We start from the raw sequence: 20,124 nt of genomic DNA, 5'->3' as shown, positions 1-20,124 counted from the left end.
AATTTTAAAAGAAGGCTTGCTTATATAGATAGCATAATAGATAACGCGTGAAGTATATGAAAAGAGTCAAAAGACCTTCTTGATGACGTGTTGACTTTAGCAAACACAGTCCGTGGAGCAACTTTGTTTCTTTTCCTTCATTTTGTCCTTTATGACTTAATTATCCTCTATCTGAATTGTAGCAATAAGGGGTGTTTAGCCACGTGGAAAGATGAAATGGCAAAACCAGATTGGGCCTTTGTTAAATTAGTCGAAAAATTCGGGAGGTCTACTCTCACCAATATTACGTGGTGTTACTACCAAAAATTAACAATAACGATATGAAAAGACAAACGAGTATACAAATTGCTTTGCCATTGCCGCACGGCAAAACTCAAAATTGCTACGTAACTGACTGACTGTCTGACTGCAGCATGGCTCGTGTTGGGATACAAATACAATCAAGTATCAACTGAACTCCACCACGGCTGAAACCGTAGTGAAGCTGCTATTGTATTCATTCACTTCGGATCTGCTGCCAATATATGAAATATCTCTCCGTGTATAATGTTATGTGAGTAAATGTAGACAGAATTTTCGTGTACAGGAGATCCTGATTCATATATGAAGTGAAATTAAGCTTTGGTCTCTAATGTTTCGATAAATCTACAGGAAGGTCGGAAAAAAGTAGTAAATTCCTTCTGATTAGGATTACAGTGCCATGCGAAGTTGCGAACAAAATTCAATTCTATGGTTGGCAGACATCATTGAAAAGATATGACAAAAGAGTGTTGACATTTTGAACAATTAATATTAGTGAGTAACTTTTAGGCCAGAGTTCGGTAAGAGACTAAAGTGTGCAAAAAGTGAATATATCGACTGAATGAATGTAAATTTTGTTTAAATAGAAGCTAGAATCTAAAACCAGCTTTAATTAATTGGCATGATGGATGGGTTTATACTCAGAAACTTAATTACAGTGCCTTGTTTGGTTGTACATGATGGATGCAAGCATAAATTTCAAGGCTGGAATCGGCCTATTTTATATAAATCAATTTTAAGTGTCACTTTTTATTCGAAGGAAATTTTGCTGCTTTTATTATATGCAAAAATGATTGGAAAAAAAATATAAATTTCCCTACTTTTTAATAAAAGATGTATTCTTAATTTCTTATCAACACCTGAAAACTGAACCAAATTACAAATTCACTGTTACCATAGAAAACAATTAACTTTGGCAACACAAATGAAGCTGCGCGCATAAAATTCTGTTAGAAGAAGACTCCAGGTGAGCTGTTGATTGTCTTGCCAAAAGAAGCAAGAACAATTCAAAAGTAATTGGTATTGTCAACATGAATGAATGGCAATTGAATTAACGTTAGATTCTGGGAAATAATTAAAAAGCTAATGATCTCTTAATTATATTGAATGATGAAGTGACACCTCTCCCACGATGTGATGGAACCAATAAAGTTATACAAAAGCTATAATAGAGTGCAACTGCTTCAAATGTTCCAGGAGTGGGCCTCCTGTGAATCCTTCCTGCTAGCTCGGCCAACCTGTCCTTACCTCATTCTCTTTAGTTATTCCTGAGTTTGGAATCGGAAAGAAGGGCGGCTGTTCACGGGGAGTTCGGATCTGCTCAAATGCGCCTCACACTGACCTTACAGTCTGTATTAGCTGTACATTGGGAACATCTCTCATACTTGTATTTATTATTTGTGGAGAGATATTTTTTAATATAGGGTGGATGTGACTGTGAGATCAGTATAAGGAACAGATCACAATTTGTTAATGAGTTGTGTCAGGGTGTCCTAGACCTGAACTTTTATTAATTGGGACAAAATCATATACCTAGAACCATCCTGAATGGGGTATAATGACAGTTATAATTATTTATATAAATAATACTTTAAAATTTTGACTCTTAATAAAAATGAAAGCAAAATAGTAAATTATTTATATTTTAATAAATGGAGTGCTTTTAACTAAAATACCTCAGATATTATTTATCAAATATATCAATTAGACATTATATATTATTAAGAAAATAATCAATTTAAAATAACTGGGAAACTTTACATATCATTAAGAAAATAATCAATTTAAACAAGTAGATGTAGAACCGATCCATTTATTAACTGGGACAAAGTCACATAACCAAAACCAATATAATCCATTCCATCCAAATCATTCCTTAGCCTTCACAAAAATAAAAGCCTTTAATTAAGGGTGCATTCTAAAACATGAATGTTTCTGTTTTCATTTGTTTTTGGAATTTTTCACATCAGCGAAAAAGCAAAAACACGTTATTAAACTGTTTTAATTTTGTTTTCAAAGTGAAAAATAAATTAATTTTGTTTTGATCCAACAAATTATTGGTTTTTAAAACAAAAACAAATTTTATAGTATAGAAATTATATATGATTTATATAACATAATGTTAAATAATTAAATGGAAATATGTTTTTAAAATTAGATTCAAGAACATATTTTTAATTTCAGTTTTGAAAACAAAAAATATATACACAACCAAGGACATGTTTCTTGTATTTTTGTTTTAAGAAATAATCAGATTTCAAACAGGATCGTTTTGATTTGTTTTTAGAACCAGAAACAAGAAAAATAATTCATATTCATGTTGTAGGACACCCCGGCCCTAAATGGTTTTCTGAAATTCCACAATAACTAATTGTTTGCATACTGCCCAAAATATGACTGCACTTTTAAGACGTTGAAAACAAAATCTGATGAGAGAGAATCATCCAGGAGCTTTATCTTAAGTCAGATACGTCTTCATTCCCTCCTTTACTTTTCTTTTCTTCCTTTTCCTTTTTTTGAATCGTTGAATTGAATTCCAAAGAGGGATCTATAACATTTAATATTTTGTGCTCTTAATAAACATGCTGATCATAAATGCGCATTGAAATCATGTTGAATCTCCTACCCCATATTTAATTTCTTGTTTCTATTACACTTTTTTGAATAGTCATTATAGCTGCAAATAGACAAATGAAATGAAAAATCATTTTCTTAAAATCATCACCTACCTCTCCCTCTCTCTCTCTCTCTCTCTCTATAGATCTCCTCCTTCAAATCAAACATCCACCCCTTCCTCACTCAAAAAATACACACACAGGTGGTTTTTCTTTTGAAACTTCATTTTAAAGCATATGTACATCATGGAATTCCACTCTTTCTTAAATCTAAGAAAGAATGAAATATGGTCCAATAATAGTTCACCGCCTCCAGATCATCGATCTGATAGCCCACCTTCTAGTTCTGGTTTATAATATATTGGCATGTACAGAATGCCAGTCAACATCAATGCTGTATTGCTTATTATAACTGTCTTTTTGGCCTGCGCTGAGCATGAGTTACTGAGTTAGAAGCGCTAATTTTCTGGGACGGAAGGAAGAGAATTTGGATTCAGTGTTAATAAGACCATTCTCACACCTAAGGGTGTCAATGGACCGCTTTTGGATTGGACCCCATCCGGTCCAAAATTAATTTGGATGGATTAGACGGACCAATAAGACATATTGAATTGGACTAATCCGGTCCAAAATATTTATTAGATTGGATTGGCCCTGGTCTGTCCATAACAAATTTATATCAGATTGGGTTGGATTAAGCCAATATCTGGTCCATTGATATAAGATAAGAATATATGTATGAATGGACCAGGTTTGGGTTGAAACCAATTTAAATCAAAATGAATTTGAACAGATTGGATGGTTCAGACGTTGAATTGAACCGATCCAAATTGGTCCAAAACATTCATTGGATTGGATTGGACCTGGTCCATCTATAATGGATTCACATTAGACTGGATCAGATTGGACTAAATCCAATCCAATTGACACCCCTACTCATACCATTCCAGCCTTTTACAGAGAATATCTCCATATTTGTATGTTTTTTTTTTTTTTTCATGTGGAGAGAGATTCTCAATGTAAGACCGACAAAGGACTGTATGAACGGTAAAAGCACGGTCTTGTGTGGATCAAATCCGATTTTGGGGCATTTGGTACTCCTATACATCCAGATCCAATTAAAAGAGGAAAAAACTAAGACTCCAGATCTCCTACCCGTCTTGTGGCTGCAATTTTATGTGGGCAGACGTGGACAGAATTCTTGTGGGCAGGAGATCTAGACTCTAAAACTAGATACTAGAGCAAACAACTGGAACTCTTGTGAACTGCCACCTAACTCTCGCAACTCACAACTTTTCCTCTTGCCTATGCCACTTATCAATCAAGAGTCACAAACTCCTAATATATTCCAATACTCTACTGAACATGATCTGACACCACACATTTCATACATAGTGGGCCTCATTTTTATGATGGATCATAATAAAATCTGCAGTGTTAGATCATGTTGATAAGATGTTGAAATATGTGTTATTGGCAGATCTAAACTCATCCACAAAACAACTTGGACAATTATATATATATATATATATATATATATATATATATATATATATATATATTTTATAGCTCAAAATCAACTTGGACAATTACTTGCCCACAAAGATCCAAAGCAACTCTCCTTAGGACAAACAGTACCCTAGACCCGGACCATTCGCACCTAATGCTCACCCGGTCACCCATACCAGAGCCAAAGTGCCAAGTACAAATGGTGCTGTCAAATTACAAGCGTATCATGAGAAAAGTATGTATCTTTCTATGGTGAAAGAACAAAGAAAACATTAGACTGAGGGTCTGAGCTTAGGCTCAATTTGGAAAGAGTATAAATATAAATATGTAAAATGCAAAACATTATATTTTATATTATTCTGTATATATTTGTACTGTACATATTTGCATTTGTATTCCTTCCAAATTGAGCCTTAATTAATTCAGATTTCAGAATAAACCAAAAGATCCACAAGAGTTCAAATCAGCCCCCCACAAGATAATTTCTCACAACGTCCCACAGTATATTCCTGCTATATATTAGGAACATCTCCCAGTGGTAATACTAGAAATGATGAAGCATCATCGAGAGATATTCCTAATACAAGCCAGGGATATGCTGTGAGACATTGTGGGAAACTATCTTGTGGGGGACTGATTTCAATTGGGTCCAAAACTGATCCAACCCAATTACAATAAGGACACGTAATGCAGAAGCAGAACATACATATAATTGGATTGATTCCGGTCTGTCGGGCTGACCGATCCATTAACAGCCCAAGGTACCAAGTACCAACTCAACAGACAGACACGTTCTGAGGACTGATGACCAAAATTACCAATATATTATTTAACTAGAGAAGCACAGACAGGCCATTAAATGTGTCTGTATTCGATTCGACCATTCAGTGACAGGTTCTATGGTGGTGGTTGTGTTGTCGTGGATAAGAACATCAAATTTAAGACCGTGTTTGTCCAGTTGGGGTAACTGCTAATAAGTGGCGTGGCTGAGGACTTGCTTGTTGGGATGTATTGGCTAGGATTAACCAAACCAATAACAACCGGTCCGCGATTATCTTCTCAACATATCGACGACTGTAGTCTGAATGATTTTTGAAAGGGGTAGTAGCTTTAGAAAACAAATGTGAACGACCAATCTACCAATTGTGCTTGGGTGAATGGGTGAGAGAGAGAAAAAAAATAATAAAAATAAAAAACAAATGTGAACGACCAATCTACCAATTATTTCTTAAGTTTATCTCGCTTTGCGTAGCCCAACCTACAGTTGTACCCAAAAAAATAATAAAAATAAAATAAAAACTTTGAAGTATGAGAGAGAGAGAGATTATAAACAGACTAAAATTTTGGCTGTGGCAAGTAACCCCAAGGAGGCATTCATTATAAGCTGGTAGGAAGTATTTTGGGCTGAAATTTGCCCTGTGAATTAATGGTGGTAAGAACGTGTGAAATCATTCTGGGTTCCCAATTCACAACCATATTGCCATGTACAAGATTCTTCTGTTGTTTTAGTAAATCAGTATCAAATTTATTTAGTTCAATACTTCATCATACTTTTTATTCATAAAATTTAATTGCACAAAATTTTTTGGATGAATAGTCAAAAGTTCAAAGTATCAATTTTGCAAAGAATATTAGAAAGACCATTTTAGGACACATATCAAGATTCAAGATAAACTTAAGAAATAATTGGGTATGATGGAATAATTAGAATATACATGAACGCACTAGGAAAACCTATACAAGTCCAACAAATGCCTCGATGGGACCAAATTTAATGCTTAAATGACCATAAATAAGGTATAAATATGTGAGATAATAATGAAAAAATCAAGATATACACAGATAAATACATACAATTAGGAACCAATACGAATCTAAATACATTTAATAAATATAATTTGAATCATTACTTTTTTTTTTTAGTTTTCCTAGTTGATATGGAAAGGGTATCTGTCAATACTCATCAATACTATCAACTAATATAGACCGGCACAGGTGCAATTACACATTATAATCTTCCAACTGTGCCACATGCTGACCCCATAAAAATCCAAAACAATAAACCATTTTTTAGCCGTATCATACTGATATTTTGAACCTTGTAACTAATACCCGAAGAGAGATGTTCCACATTCATCCAAATCAGAGTTGTGAGAGTTATGGTTGGAGCAAAGTTTCCTCTGACAAATGGGGGTTTCAGAGATCAATTTTGTGGACTAAAAGCAAATGTTTTAACAATTATGTTCACTATATATCTTTTTAATTCGTTTCCTCCAAACAAATGGAGTATAAGAAAGGCTGCATTTGGAACTGATGTAAAACATCATCACTTTAAAAGTGCATCGATGAGGTTTTACACCGAATCGTAAAAAAAAGTTACCGTTGAGCTTCAAAAAGCGTGAAAAAAAGTGTTGAGCTTATACATCCATAATCAATTTAAAACTTTACTTTTGATTAGGTTTTACATCCACATAAAACTCCACTCCACCTAAACAATGGCAAATCTAAACCAGAATGGAGTTTTACATCAATCTTGATTTACACCATCCAAACACTGACACCGAACCGGCATAAACTTTTACATTGATGACGTTTTATATCGCTTCCAAATGCAGCCAAAACAAACCGGAAACCTCGTGATGTAAAAAACTTATTTATTTTCCTGGTTTCTTTCAGCGGAATAAAATACCCAATGAAATGAGTAAACTTTTCCTGGATCAACCACCATCAGACTTTATGTGGTACCACTAAATCTAAATTTCACAAAACCATGATCCAGTTTTCATTATTCAATTTGACGCGGCGGAACTTAGAAACCGCCCTGAGCAGAAAATCAACATCTAACAAAATAGTGAATTTCCCGATTGATCAAGGAAGCTGTAATCATCCTTGACCATCCAAAAGAACGTTACAACTAGACAGGTTATAAACTTATAATGATCCAAATCTATTTGACAACTGAGGATGCAGACATTGCCTCAGCTACAAGTAAATCAATACAATATCCTGGAGTATGGCAAGACAAAACTAATAATTGCCTGTTCCGCAAGACTAAAAGTAAAATATAATATTCCCTCTTTACCCCCATCCCTACCCCCGCCTCCCACATTTCTTCCTGGTAGGCTAATGTGATGTACAAGCTATTTGGTCCAAAAACCAGTATTGATTTAATGACAATCATGAATGAGATGCTGAGTCCTGATGTTGGTAGTAGAATTGGTTTATAGCCTCAAATAAAAACATCCATAGTATGATAAGAGAGATGATAAGATGCTACTGCTGCTGCTAATGGTGATCACAGAACATTAAAATGTATACCAAAGCTTGAAGGAGAATATCCCAGTGGGTTGATTTGCATGTCACACGAAAAGAATGGTAACATTGAATCACCAGAGACGATTCTCAATCAAAGCAGAAGCAACTCCCTTCAGTGTCTCCTGCATAAAAAGCAAGCTCATTTTGCTTAAAACTTCTCTTTGTTGTTTAAACTTGATGGCAAATATCCATGTATTTTTCAACAATACCAGGGAGTGGTCTTTGAGTCCAAGAGAAAGCACCAATGGCTTTGAAGAACCAGAGTTGCTGCAAATGTAAAAGGCCACGTGAGGCACAACGATAAACTCATTAGAAGAAAATAGTTTCAGGGAAACTTGCTGTATTGAACACTTAAAAATCTTTTTGTTCCTTGTTTTCTGCTACTATAAGATGTAAGAAAACAACATATGCATTTATGTGTACGAGGACATGCACCTCAACATTCTAGAACTCTATAGAATTTCAAGTACTAAAATATCTTAAAGTTGAGCCTTCCTGCTGAGCAAGACAGAAAAATATCAACTTAGCCAAAGCTAAAACATACCTTATATGTTCAATCAGCTGACGTGCACATGCCATTAGCATTGGCTGAGAATTGCAGTTTAAAAGATATCATGATCTTTGCCAAATGAATGAATGAGAAAAGGAGGGGGTGCTAGCTTACCTCATCTCGTTTACCAAATATTACAGACACAGCAAAGGTTGGATGAATGGAAACCCCCTCTTCCTTCCTGATAATAAAATCTTTAAATAAATAAATGAATGAAATGGAGATAACTTTAAAAAGTCCAACCATAAAGAATAACAGAATTTCAACACATAAGATATCGGTAAATCATTGGATCAAAAAAAAAAAAAAAAAGAAATCAGTAAATCAGGTATTAGTAGCAATCATTTTGCTCTCAAAATGAATAACAAAGATTCATTGGTACAGTGAAGTGTTTTGGCGCAATGGAGGTTCAGGTCAGACAATTACAAGGACAGTGAGTGCATAATTGCAGCTAAAGAAAACATAGATGTTGGTTGCTACTGCAAATTCTCTGGATAAGCTAGCTACATTGTGGGGGTAGGGACCATTACTTGTAATGGATAAGCTACGTTAGGTCCTTGTCCAGTCCACCCCTCCCAAGACCCCAGATGGCTGGGACCAACATTGGGCAATGGGTTTTTTTAGCCACATTCTAGAAGTGATGCTGGATCTAGCCCCCCCTACCTCTTGTGTGGAATGTTTTCACTATGGGGATGATTTCAGTCATTGAAGGAGGCAGAGTGCCAAGGTTATATTGGCTTCAAACAAGAGATGGGCAGGGTGGAAGAGGATCAACAGACCATATGTGAAGAGGTGGAGGGAGCACATTCTGGTAATGATCTCCTTTTATGCTGAAGTGACCGAAAAATTGTATCAGCTGAAAGGAATAAATCTATATGTGCCTACAGGTACACTTCTAATCCTTATCCCTGAGACTCGGGAAAAAACTCTAGTTAGAGTTGTCACTATGCAAATAAGTTCTTCTCACACCGTTGTTAACTTCTGCTAATGCATCAGCTCTTAGGAATCAAGGATAAGGATTGGCTGGCAAGAAAGAGGAAATTACAGTCCAAGATCACCATTCAGTAAAGAAACCAAACTGAGGTTCGGTGGCAGCTCCTTGGGCAACTATGGTTCAACAGGGGATAGCTCAGTGTTTTAAAAGCGCAAGGTGCAAGGGCCAATTTGCGCCTGAGGCGAGAGGCGCAAGGCAAGGCATGCACCTTTTTAAAGCAAGGCACAAAAATACAAAAAAAAAGCTAAAAAAAGCCAAAAAATTCAAAAAAATGCAAAAATATTAAACATAATATTAATAAGAAATATAAACTTAATTTTTAAAATTAATGGTTTTAAAAAACCTATTAACTAAAATTAAAATACATAAACATAACATGTAAAGCATATTCAAATGAAAATTTAAAAATAAAATCAAACATATAAAACATTTTCAAGCATGTAAAGCCCACAATCTCTTTTTTTCTTCAATTGCATTACTTCAAGTAGCTAATGTGGTGTAAAACATATTACATTCCTAATTCTAGGAGTCGTCTTTGTGCCACACCCCTCGAGGCAAACCCAAACAAGTCCATATTAGGGTCTGAGAATCCCCTATTTGCTAATGTTGTTCATTCATTCATCTTAATAAAATATCTTCTTAAAAGGCAAATAAAATTATAAAATCATTATTTTTGTGTGAGAATTAAGAATTTAAGACCCTAACATGGATTTGTTTGGGTTTGCCTCGAGGGGCGTGGCAATTTTCAAAAGGTGCATGCCTGGGCCAAGGCGCAAGGCGCATCAGGCGCATGCCTAGGCGCACCGGGTGTGCGCCTTTTGAAAGTGCTGCATCTAGGACCTGGGCGAGGCGCCTACCCTAAAATGCTCCTCACCTGTGCGCCTAGGCATGCCTCAGGTGCGCCTTTTAAGTCACCGGGATAGCTGGACATGTTACCAACAAGGAAGGTCAGCCAGCATGGTTACATGGTTGACCAATTAGAGAAGTAGACACAACCATGTATGAGGTTACAGAAAGTCAAAAGCACTTTTTGGTCTTAGGATTAGGAGAAGTAGAGGTTCCCATGTTACTTTTTGGCATTAGAATATTAGTCAATTGGAGAAGTAGATGTTACCATTGATGAGGCAAAGGCTTTGCAGGAGAGTCATGAAGATTGTCTCACTTAATGAGATCACATTGCTTTTGATCTTCTGTCTCCACTATTTGGAGATGGATTCCTGGGGAGCTGAATCACATGGTGTATGATTTAGCTAGATCAGGGGTTAACAAGGATACAATGTATAGCAAGATTTCATTATAATAGAAAATTTGAACATCTATGCTTGTACAGCTTTGCAATGGGTTCCTGCCTTTTTGTTTGATGTCCATCTTGCACATCATCTTTTTGTAACCATCAATAGATTACCAATTAAATAAACGGATGATGGAAGAGTATGGATGATGTTTCTGATCTCACTCAAGCCATCTTCCAATTTCAAGGGCCCATGCCAGCACTATTGACCCACATTATAGTATAAGCCAAATCACAATGGACTATCAATAGTAGAAGTTGTATTCTTTTGGCTATCCTAACCCATGAGGAGGGATACCTCAGCTTTACTAGTGTACACATATCCAATAGGACTGCTGAAAGCACAAATGGCATCTGTCTTAATCAGAGAATAGTACTCCTATTTGCAGCCAGACCTGGGTTAGCTTGTTTTCTGCCATCAAGTCTAATATGATGTCTGGGCCACTAATCAGATAATAGTGATGGAGGGGGCACTGTAGGATGTCTACAGGGTTTCTACAAAGAACAGTGAGAGAGGCTTGTTTAATTTTTTCGGTATCAAAGCCACTGAATTAATGAGAAAGAGCACATTCTTAATAACGAATTCAAATTATGATGCTCTTGCTTCAAAAATATGACCATTCTCTCCTAGCACACTCATTTCCAACTAGGGAATGGGTTTCAGTATTGAATAAGATTAGGCATATTCGGCAAAATGAAAGTGCAGGATTGAATTTCTATTAATAAGGTAGTTGATACTAGTAAACAAAAACAAGTAACAATACTAATAATAAATTTTTATGGAAGGTGACAATCAAGCAAATGAGTTTACAAGGCATCATAATAAAAGAGACAAAAGAGAGATTGACCAAGAAGCTCCTGTATTTAAGAAAAAAGGTAAGGGGGCACAAGGCAGTAGGGAAGGCAGGGAGGAGAGGAGCTGTTCAAACCTCTGTTCATGAGTTGCCTAGTTGGTTTTTAATTCCAGGAGATCGTTGGGTCGTTTTGGTTTTTTTTGTATGTTCTGTCTGCATAGCAGATTTTTGGGGTGGGTTTCCTTTGGTTCCTGCTAGATTGGGTGGAAGTGGTGCTAGCATGGACTGGTTGAAACACTGTATTTTTTGTGTAAGATGCAACCATGGGGCTTCTTTTATTTTTATTTTTTATTGGCCATGGGGCTTCATGTTTTTCATTTGGCTTGGCTCCCTATCTTTATTTGGTTTATTTTTTTTCCCTTCTTTCCACTTTTATTCCTTTTTTTCGTAATCTATAAGTTCAAAGATGGTAAGTAATGCAAATCTTATTGAACTTGTTTTCACCTTTGATTTCTCAGCTGACCCACCATATAGAAGGCTCACACAATGCATGTGACAAAGTATCTCATAAACTTCAAATTTGGTGTCTTACATGCTAGAATGTTTGAGACAAGAAACAATTTAACTGATAAGTTAAATAATACAAGGACTGTGATTAGCAGACTCTGCATGCTTTAAACTTATCATCTAGTATGACAAAAGCCCTTCAAATCATCATGCGAAACCTCATTGAACCAATAGAAAGTGCAGACAATAGAGATTATCTGATGTAATTTAGTTATACAAGACAGTTCCAAATTAGCCACTACCTTTGCAGGACTAAAGAGGACTAAAGAACTCCTTAATAGTTTTTTTCTCTATCTATATAGCAATGGCATATGTCCCTAAAGCATAAAAACTACATGTTCTACAATCTCAGCTCAATCCATATTCAAGATAACAATGTCAAGGTCAAGTGTTTCTCCGCATGCACATTCTGCTTCAGCACCAGTGTCTTCCCACACTTCCTTACTAAAAAAAAGAATGTCTTTCCACACTTTATCAGTACCATTTCCAAAATATAGAAAATAGAAATCTCCTTTTGGTTGCTGTTGTTTCTTTCCCTTGTAAGTATGAGAGTACATTTTTTTTTGAGAAGAATGAGAGTACATAAGGTCTGCCTCTCACATAGAAAATAAATAATTTGCCAAAAGAAAAAAAGATACAAAACAAATAACAATAATAAGTAGATTAGAAAGATGGGAAATCTGGGCCTTGGCAGGTTGGTATAAGGGGATTCTCGGATTAACATTGAATGGATGGAAAGCTCCTTAATGAGCCATGAAGACTTGCTTGCTTTGTCAAAGAGGCTAGGGCATTCACTTCCAAAAGAAGAACACCCTTCTCCTAAATCTCCAAATCCGATGACTAATGGGCTTGGTATAAGCAACATATTTGGTAGGTAAAGTTCTACAATGGAAAGATTCTTTAAGATTGTTACCGCAACTAAAATCCTCCTATCAGAAAAATAGAAAACATAACCAAACCAAATTCCAGAAATAAGTCTTGAAAGTCCAAACTAAATCCATAAAGCATAAAAGGGGCATCAATACAAACTATAAAAGAAAAATGTGCATACTTGGCATGCAGTATCGTTCCCATACTTCCTATCTGAGTCACCATAACCTGAGAAAGTGTTCTAAAATATTAGAAATGTCTATAAAGGTATCTCCTGTCAAGATGAATGGGCACTTAGAACTCACAAGAAAGTAATCATCGTAGCTGCATATTATCAAATCTGTTTTGGTTCCCTGCACAGAAACAGAAATCCTGACTAGAATTTTTTTTTACAATATTTGAAGGTTACCAAATCAAGTAACCCTTCCTTTTATTGAAATTTTGAAATAAAAATTAAAAAAGAAAGAAAGAAATGCCTAGAAGCCAGGATGCGGCAAAGACAACTTCTAATGGATAAATGAAGAAAAAAACCAAAACAGGGCACATGCACACCAAGTCCTCAAATAGGCTTTAGTTCAGAAATAGGCATTACATACATGATGCACAAGAATATAATACAATGATATGAATCCACAGTGTACTTGATAATTAATCTAAACATTCTACATTCTTGGAATTTGGGCAACCTTGAATAGGCAGTTCAAAAACTATACATTTATGGTGCATCCTATAAGCTATGCAACATGCAGAGCATCTTGTCACAAGGTGACAAGGCCGGATCTATGAGACCCAACCCCCACAATGATGAGGGCTGACAGAAAAGGTCTATGAAATACTCTAAAATCTTTTAGAAGCCCCAAGAAACTTCAAGAGAGTTCAAGGAGATTCCAGTGAGCATTCTAAAAGACCCAAGAATATCATTGAAGCTTGTAGGTACTTGTACATTATTCTAGACTTGCTCTAGAGCATTCTTGTACATAAGGGTACCAAGATAAGTCTAGAAGATGGACTAGCATGTCTAGAACATTCATAGTCTATAGAATTCTTATAAGGAGGTGAAAGTGCCTATAAAAGGGGACCCCATCCCTCATTTGCATTCACCAAACAACCAAGTGTTGTATTCCCTCACTTGAGTAATACAAAGAGTTCCTTTGAGCTTTTCTAACATCTTGCTTGTGTGTGCTTTGTATCTAAGTGCTTAAGTCTGTTCGACTAAGTTGGTGAGCGACTTGGTCCTAGAGCGAGGAGTGCGCTCTAAGTGAAAAAGGTTGACTTGTGGAGTAGAGAAGTGCTACACAAGTACTAAACACGACCTAGAGGAGTCTAGGGGCATGGCAATCTGCTCAAAAGAGATGTTTTAATTTTTCAAAAAAGTCAAGAACAATTTGGGCAATGGACTATAATTGGTTTAGAAGCATAGGAAAAGAAATGCTTAAATCAGATGATAAAGGTCCCTTTCCAAAAGCAACATTTTTGCTGCAGATATGACATTAAAGAAGTACTTAACCTACCAGGGCCACTTTTACGAGCATGGGCCTGCAAAAAGATATTGCCATGTCCAGATGTTTCTGACTCTCTGATATAATTTAGCTTAGCTAGTGTCGACTTTAATGACACCAAGGTTAAGTTGACCCCTTCACAAATGGTAATAAATAGTCCTGTGGACTAGCTGCAATGGTTTTCCTGGATTTTGGTTGGGGTTTTCAGCATGGATAAAGGCATAAAGCCTCTATTAGTACCAAAAAGGTGGCTCAGTGGCGCTAAAATTTTAATCAAAACCAGCCTGCCCTATTGTCCCCTAGAAAACTGGAACCAGATTAAACAAGCACAATAAGAATTGCGCGGTTTGACACATGGAACATGGTAATGTTACACATAGAGATGAATTCTGTGATCTGGTAGCTGGAACGACTTACTCCCCGAAACTGCACAAAGGATTTAGTAATCATTGTCATTTTGGGAAAAAATACTGGGAACTGTAAAAGGAAGATATTCAATATTCCGATTGGCCATTGGAGTCCGACACTTTCAAATCACATAGACCAAGAACTCGCCACACTTCTCCTATTTGGCCTAGAATATCCAAATCGGTGGTACCTAGCACCACTATTTATTAAGTCGAGCCCCGCCAGTATTATTATGTCCAACCCATATTGTATCTTTTTTTTTTGGTAAGCGAGTCGCCTTCAACTAACAAAGAACATTTTCACCCATCTAATCTCCAAATACAGAAAAAGCATAGAATCCTTTGGCGCACAGTCAACAGTTTGATGCAGGACCATCTATACTTCATTTGAGAAATATCATAACTGAAGTTTGTTGACGGCTAAGTAATAAGTTAAAACTTTTTTTTTGGTTAAAAATAGCAAATCTCTTCAGCAACTCAGAGGAAGCAAATCCAGCTTTACAAGGTGTCCAACCAAAAGGAAACGAGCCTGAGCATTATAACAAACAGGTTGTGGACACAAGTGTGTTTGATAATTTTCACGCACCACCTTAGTTATCACACAAACTCAATTACGATCACCCATGAACAAGTTTCTGCCGTAACGCATATTTGACTTCACAAAAGAAAATAACGTGGGAAAAGAACGATTACCTTGATATCTAGGGAGAGCTTCTTGTGGGGCACGGCAAAGCGACGGCCTGAGTGATGATCCATAATTAACTACGTACCGCGCACTAACACACGCATACAGGGGAGAGGTCGGGGGAGGGAATCAGGGAACCGAGGAACGTTGATGGTAGGTTACGTGGTCGGTAAAGCGGATATGTTTATAGCAAGATGTGCGGTGTCAGATGTGATTGGTAGGTTGTTGGAACTTATTTTGTTGGCAGGTGATCACACCGTACTCACAGCCAATTGTAGCTGTGAGTAGTTGTGGGACTGAATCCGACTATCGGAGGGAATGGGACCTGCTCGTAATACAGGGGCGCCTCACATGCACAGTGCATTGGAAATATCTCCTGCGAATAATAACTTATAAGTATGTGAGATGTTTCCAAGATATAGTGCAATAGTCATTGCAGCCATACATCGGGAACATCTTGCAATGGAGAGCAAGGGAGATGCTCTTATATTAGAATGTGTTGGAATGGGTTTTGTTGGGAGGATAACCCAGCTCAGTTTTTTGCTAGCAACAAGTCTAGTCTCTATTGAGTTCAAATTTGGTCCCAAACACATTGTCCCAATAACCATTACAATTGTACATCAAGAACATCTGGCTGCAACAACTGTGTGTAATGGTTGCAATGGCCATTGGGACCGGACCTGAATTCAATTCTTTCATTTATTTTCATCAAACATCAATGCATCTACAAGTAGGGTTGTCAATGAATCAGGGCGGAGTCAAGACATGGCAGAAATAACCACTCTTTTAATACTTTTTATTAAAAAATATGATGCCACTTACGTATAAATAAAATCCTAAATCTTGAATATCAACCATTCAAATCGGGGTCTATTATCATCCATTTGAAGCCCTAACCCAATAATAAAGTCTTCTTTCATGTTTGCATCAATACCCCATGCACATAATAGAAGATGTAAGATGTGATGTGACCATATCAAATTAAATCATTTGTGGTATTGCCATAACAAATTAAATCACCTGTGATGTGTCTAAATCACTGTTATGCCAAAAGTCAAACCATTTTTGTGATGTTTAGCATGGAGTCATAACATCATAATAGGAAGTAAAATCAATAGGCAAAATAAAATATAAATTATTAATTTTAATAGTTATTATTTGATTATCATAATTAATAATTATAATAAGAAAAAAATACTTATATTGTTCTGTACCATAAATTAATCATTCAATTTATAATGGACCATCCGTTCTGCCTACCTTATTGAACATTAAAAACTTTTTTTAATGGAATTTATGCCAAAAGAGTATATTAGTAAGGGGTAGAAAAAAATAAAAACAGAAAAAAAAAACTCTGCTTGAACAATCTTATTACATTTAATGGAACAAAGGAAGATTTTACAAACATTGACTAGTGGAGAGAGAGAGAATAGTCTTATTGGCGAGAGCTATAATGAATTTTATTAGAAACAATTAAGACCTAAATGAATTTTATTAGAAACAATTAAGATGAGAGAGGGTTTTTCCTGTAGAGCTGGAAATGGTTTGAGTGAGTTCCCAGGTAGCGAATCAAAAACTCGTGCAATGAAGCAATGAGCTGGTGAGCAAAGCATAAAGTATTTAAGCTAATTAAAGGTGATTTTTGAAACTTGGGCTCAGTTTGGGAGGAGTACAAATACAAATATGTACAATACAAATCTATACAAAATATAAGTTTTACACTCTACATATTTATATTTCTACTCCTTCCAAATGGAGCCTTGTACGTATATTAGGGCAGCCCCCTAATTGAATGTGTAGAGTTCACATCGTTTGTCCCCTAGGACAGTTTTCTGTCCCATCCAATTAAAACCGAACACATCACTTTCCTTCCCTCTTACATTACCAATGGACGAGTCTAGACCTAACAGCATTGTACTCCAAAAAAATATGAATTCAATTAATTAACCTTCCCGCTCCTTTCTCTTTTCTCGTTCCCTATCTTTCTCTTCTCCTCCCTCTCACCCATCCCTACACATTACACAACACCAAACCTGTGAAAATATTATGGAAGGAAGCAACTTGAAGAGGTGACCGGGTGGAGATCTTGAGCTTCAAGAAAAAACCATCCAGTGGAATATAACCTGTGAAAAATAATTTAGACCTAAAATTTATTTATGGGAATTTCATGCAGTGGATTTAGACTCCAAGAGAAAGAGAAAAAAAGATTTATTTAGGAAATAAAAAAGCAGAGAACCATGAACTCCATACCATAATTTCTTATTTCATTTTTTTTTAGATTGAGAAGTTCATCTAGCTGATGCCAAATATAGAAGGGCAAGGAAGAAGAGTAACATAGAGAAGAAACAAATAGAACATCACCATTCAAGCTTTTAAATCTAGGTTCTATGATTATATATTCATCAACCTAAATGATAAAAAAAATCTCAAGCTTCAAATCCAGACTTGTGGTGGCCAAGAGTAGGTGCTCAAGGAGCTTCACTCGTCAGTGAAAATCCTTGACGGAGAAGAATGTTTTCTCCTCCCTCGACATCATTTCTCCTTTCTCAAAAAGCAATGAAACTCTAGTGTCATCGAAGGTCGTATCATCCAAGAAGAACAACCATTCTTTCTAGTTTTGGTGAGACCCGCTCCTGACTTCATCAGCATCGATGATGAGTTATTTTTGACATAGAGAAGGGTAATGCCATCACACCCTTTTCCTCTCAGAATGGTTGCTTAGTCTTTCAAGAACATGCCATTAAAGCTCTCATGAAGATCAAGAAAAATATCAACAGAGAGTGGCGGTTCTAGATGTGTTTTTGATGGTGGTTAGGGGTGGATTCGAGTTGAGCCGAGTCGAATACTCGCCAAGGTAGTACAAGTCTCGAGCTCTAGCTCAAGCTTGGTTCAAGCTAGAACCTTGAACTTAAGCTCAGCTCGAGTCAAACGCTCGTAAGCTCTAGCTCGGCTCGGTTCGAGCTCAACTTGAGAAAAATGTTTTATAAAAATAAAAAATTATATATAAAAAATATTTTTATTTAATATTTAAAAAAATTAAGAATTATAATAATTAGTTATTATTATATATAAAAATAAAAATATTATGTATAATATTTTTGTTATATATTATTTTCTATAATAATAATAATAATAATAATAATAATAATAATAATAATATTATTATTATTATTATTATTATTATTATTATTATTATTATTATTATTATTATTGTTATTATGTGTAGCTATTCGAGTCGGCTCGCGAGCCTCACGAGTCGAGCTCTATTAGGCTCGAGCTCGACTTGATTAATAAACAAGTCTATAAATTGGGCTCGAACTCTGCTCAAAGCTCGATTGAAACCAAGCTAAGCCGATCTTTTCACGAGCCAAGCTCAAATAACTCATAAAGAGCTTGGCTCATGGCTACCCCTAATAGTATTGTTGTATGGGTGGTGGATGGTGATGCACAATCCGACCGATCTTAGCTGTCAACGATCTTGCCTCTGAACTGAGTGGCAGGGGACCTGAAACGGAAGGAGTGAAGAAGCTCCGGGGAGGACCCGTCGTAAGGGCTCCGAAGCTCAAGTTAGAGTCTTTCAAAGGCAAGATAAGCCAGATAGCGCAAAAGTTAGCATACCTTGTTCTTGGGGGGTAGGAGCCTTTTATAACCACCTCGCGCACTCACTTCCAGGCTTCTGTTAGATCGGGCATGATTATTTCTGAGCTCCTGCCAGTTCGGATGTCATTTCCTCTGGCCGGACAGAACTGCCACTGCTCCTTTTGTTGGAGCCGTCTCTGCAGCTGGTAACGATGGTGGCAGGTGGCGGTAGCAGGAGGCCGTTTGAAGTGCGGCTGTCAGGCGTCAGATCCCAAATCAGTCAGGTGCGCCACCCTTGGATACGGATGTCCTTGGTGTCAGGTACGTTTGGTCAGTCTGGTGTTTCGGAAGTGAAGTGCTAGATTGGCGAGCGAGATGTCTTGAGTTCGGTTTGGGGAGTGTTCCGAGCTGCCATGGGCCAGCTCGGGTCACAGCTTTGTGAGGCTTAGGACCTGAGATAGTTCGGGCTCCTTGTAGGGAGCTCGGGTTCTCAGTAGGGAGCTCGGGTTCTTAATAGGGAGCTCAGACTCTTGGTAGGGAGCTTGGGCTCCTAGTAGAGAATCCGGTCTGGTGGAGTTCGGGCTCAGTAGTGAGCTTGGACTTCGTTACTTTCGGTGCTCGTTTTGGGCGCTCTACTGCCCCGAGTTGCTTGCTTTTGCCACGTGTCGGGTGATTGCAAGGTCGGGCCAAATTTCCCTTCATCAATTGCCCCCCACTCCCTGCGACAAGGGTCCTGTCTTGGTGCGGGGAGTTCGTAAGGTAGCAGGAGGGTTTTGGTCCGTACTGAGGGCGCTCGCTTTAATTTGATTTTCAAAAAAGGGCGCGCGTTTGGGAGACGTGATGGTAGCCATTCGAGAGTCGTGCTGCAGATGCTTTTATTGCGAGGAGACATGCGCTGACACCCTATCAGTTTCGAGAAGATGCGTGCTGACGCCCCGTTCTCTGACAGGACGTGCGCGACGCCTCGTCAGTTTCGAAAAGACGTGCGCTGGTCGGCTTCGGAAGACGTGTGGTTTAGCGCGGCTGTGGGCCATTGGGTTGGCTTCGATCTGGGCCGTCGCTTTCCGGCCGCTGTGGATATAAATAGCGGGGGGGGGGGCGTCCTTGCTACTGTACCTCTTGAGCTCGCGCTTAAGTTTCAGTTCGGGT

General features: G+C 37.2%; 1 protein-coding gene across 2 annotated transcripts; it reads right to left on the bottom strand.

Annotated features, from left to right (window-relative positions):
* Positions 1-7,350: 7,350 nt before the first annotated feature.
* Positions 7,351-15,825, bottom strand: LOC104593191 (proteasome assembly chaperone-like protein). 2 transcript variants are annotated; one of them, XM_010252944.3, is made up of 7 exons: positions 15,405-15,771; positions 13,111-13,158; positions 12,987-13,033; positions 8,404-8,470; positions 8,284-8,327; positions 7,949-8,006; positions 7,351-7,861 (listed from the first exon to the last, which is right to left on the bottom strand). In XM_010252944.3, exons 1-7 carry the CDS (start codon positions 15,465-15,467, stop codon positions 7,811-7,813), a joined length of 378 nt encoding a protein of 125 aa, XP_010251246.1. In that variant the 5' UTR covers positions 15,468-15,771; the 3' UTR covers positions 7,351-7,810. The 2 variants fall into 2 exon arrangements, with proteins under 2 accessions (XP_010251246.1, XP_088755909.1); XM_088899783.1 differs by lacking the exon at positions 8,284-8,327 and having other exon boundaries at positions 15,405-15,825.
* Positions 15,826-20,124: the final 4,299 nt, after the last annotated feature.

The sequence above is a fragment of the Nelumbo nucifera genome, chromosome 3, assembly GCF_055504915.1.
Source record: "Nelumbo nucifera cultivar China Antique chromosome 3, China Antique-T2T, whole genome shotgun sequence".
Classification (NCBI taxonomy): Eukaryota; Viridiplantae; Streptophyta; class Magnoliopsida; order Proteales; family Nelumbonaceae; genus Nelumbo; species Nelumbo nucifera.
This window is presented reverse-complemented; position numbering and strand designations above follow the sequence as displayed.

What these genes read in the sequence shown, in the direction of transcription:
- LOC104593191 (XM_010252944.3), bottom strand. Translation starts at nt 15,467, where the DNA reads ATGGATCATCACTCAGGCCGTCGCTTTGCCGTGCCCCACAAGAAGCTC. An exon ending in AGCTCTCCCTAGATATCAAG is followed by an intron (nt 13,159 to 15,404) that starts GTAATCGTTCTT and finishes GTTTCTGTGCAG; the next exon opens with GGAACCAAAACAGATTTGAT. An exon ending in GGAACGATACTGCATGCCAA is followed by an intron (nt 8,471 to 12,986) that starts GTATGCACATTT and finishes TTTTATTATCAG; the next exon opens with GAAGGAAGAGGGGGTTTCCA.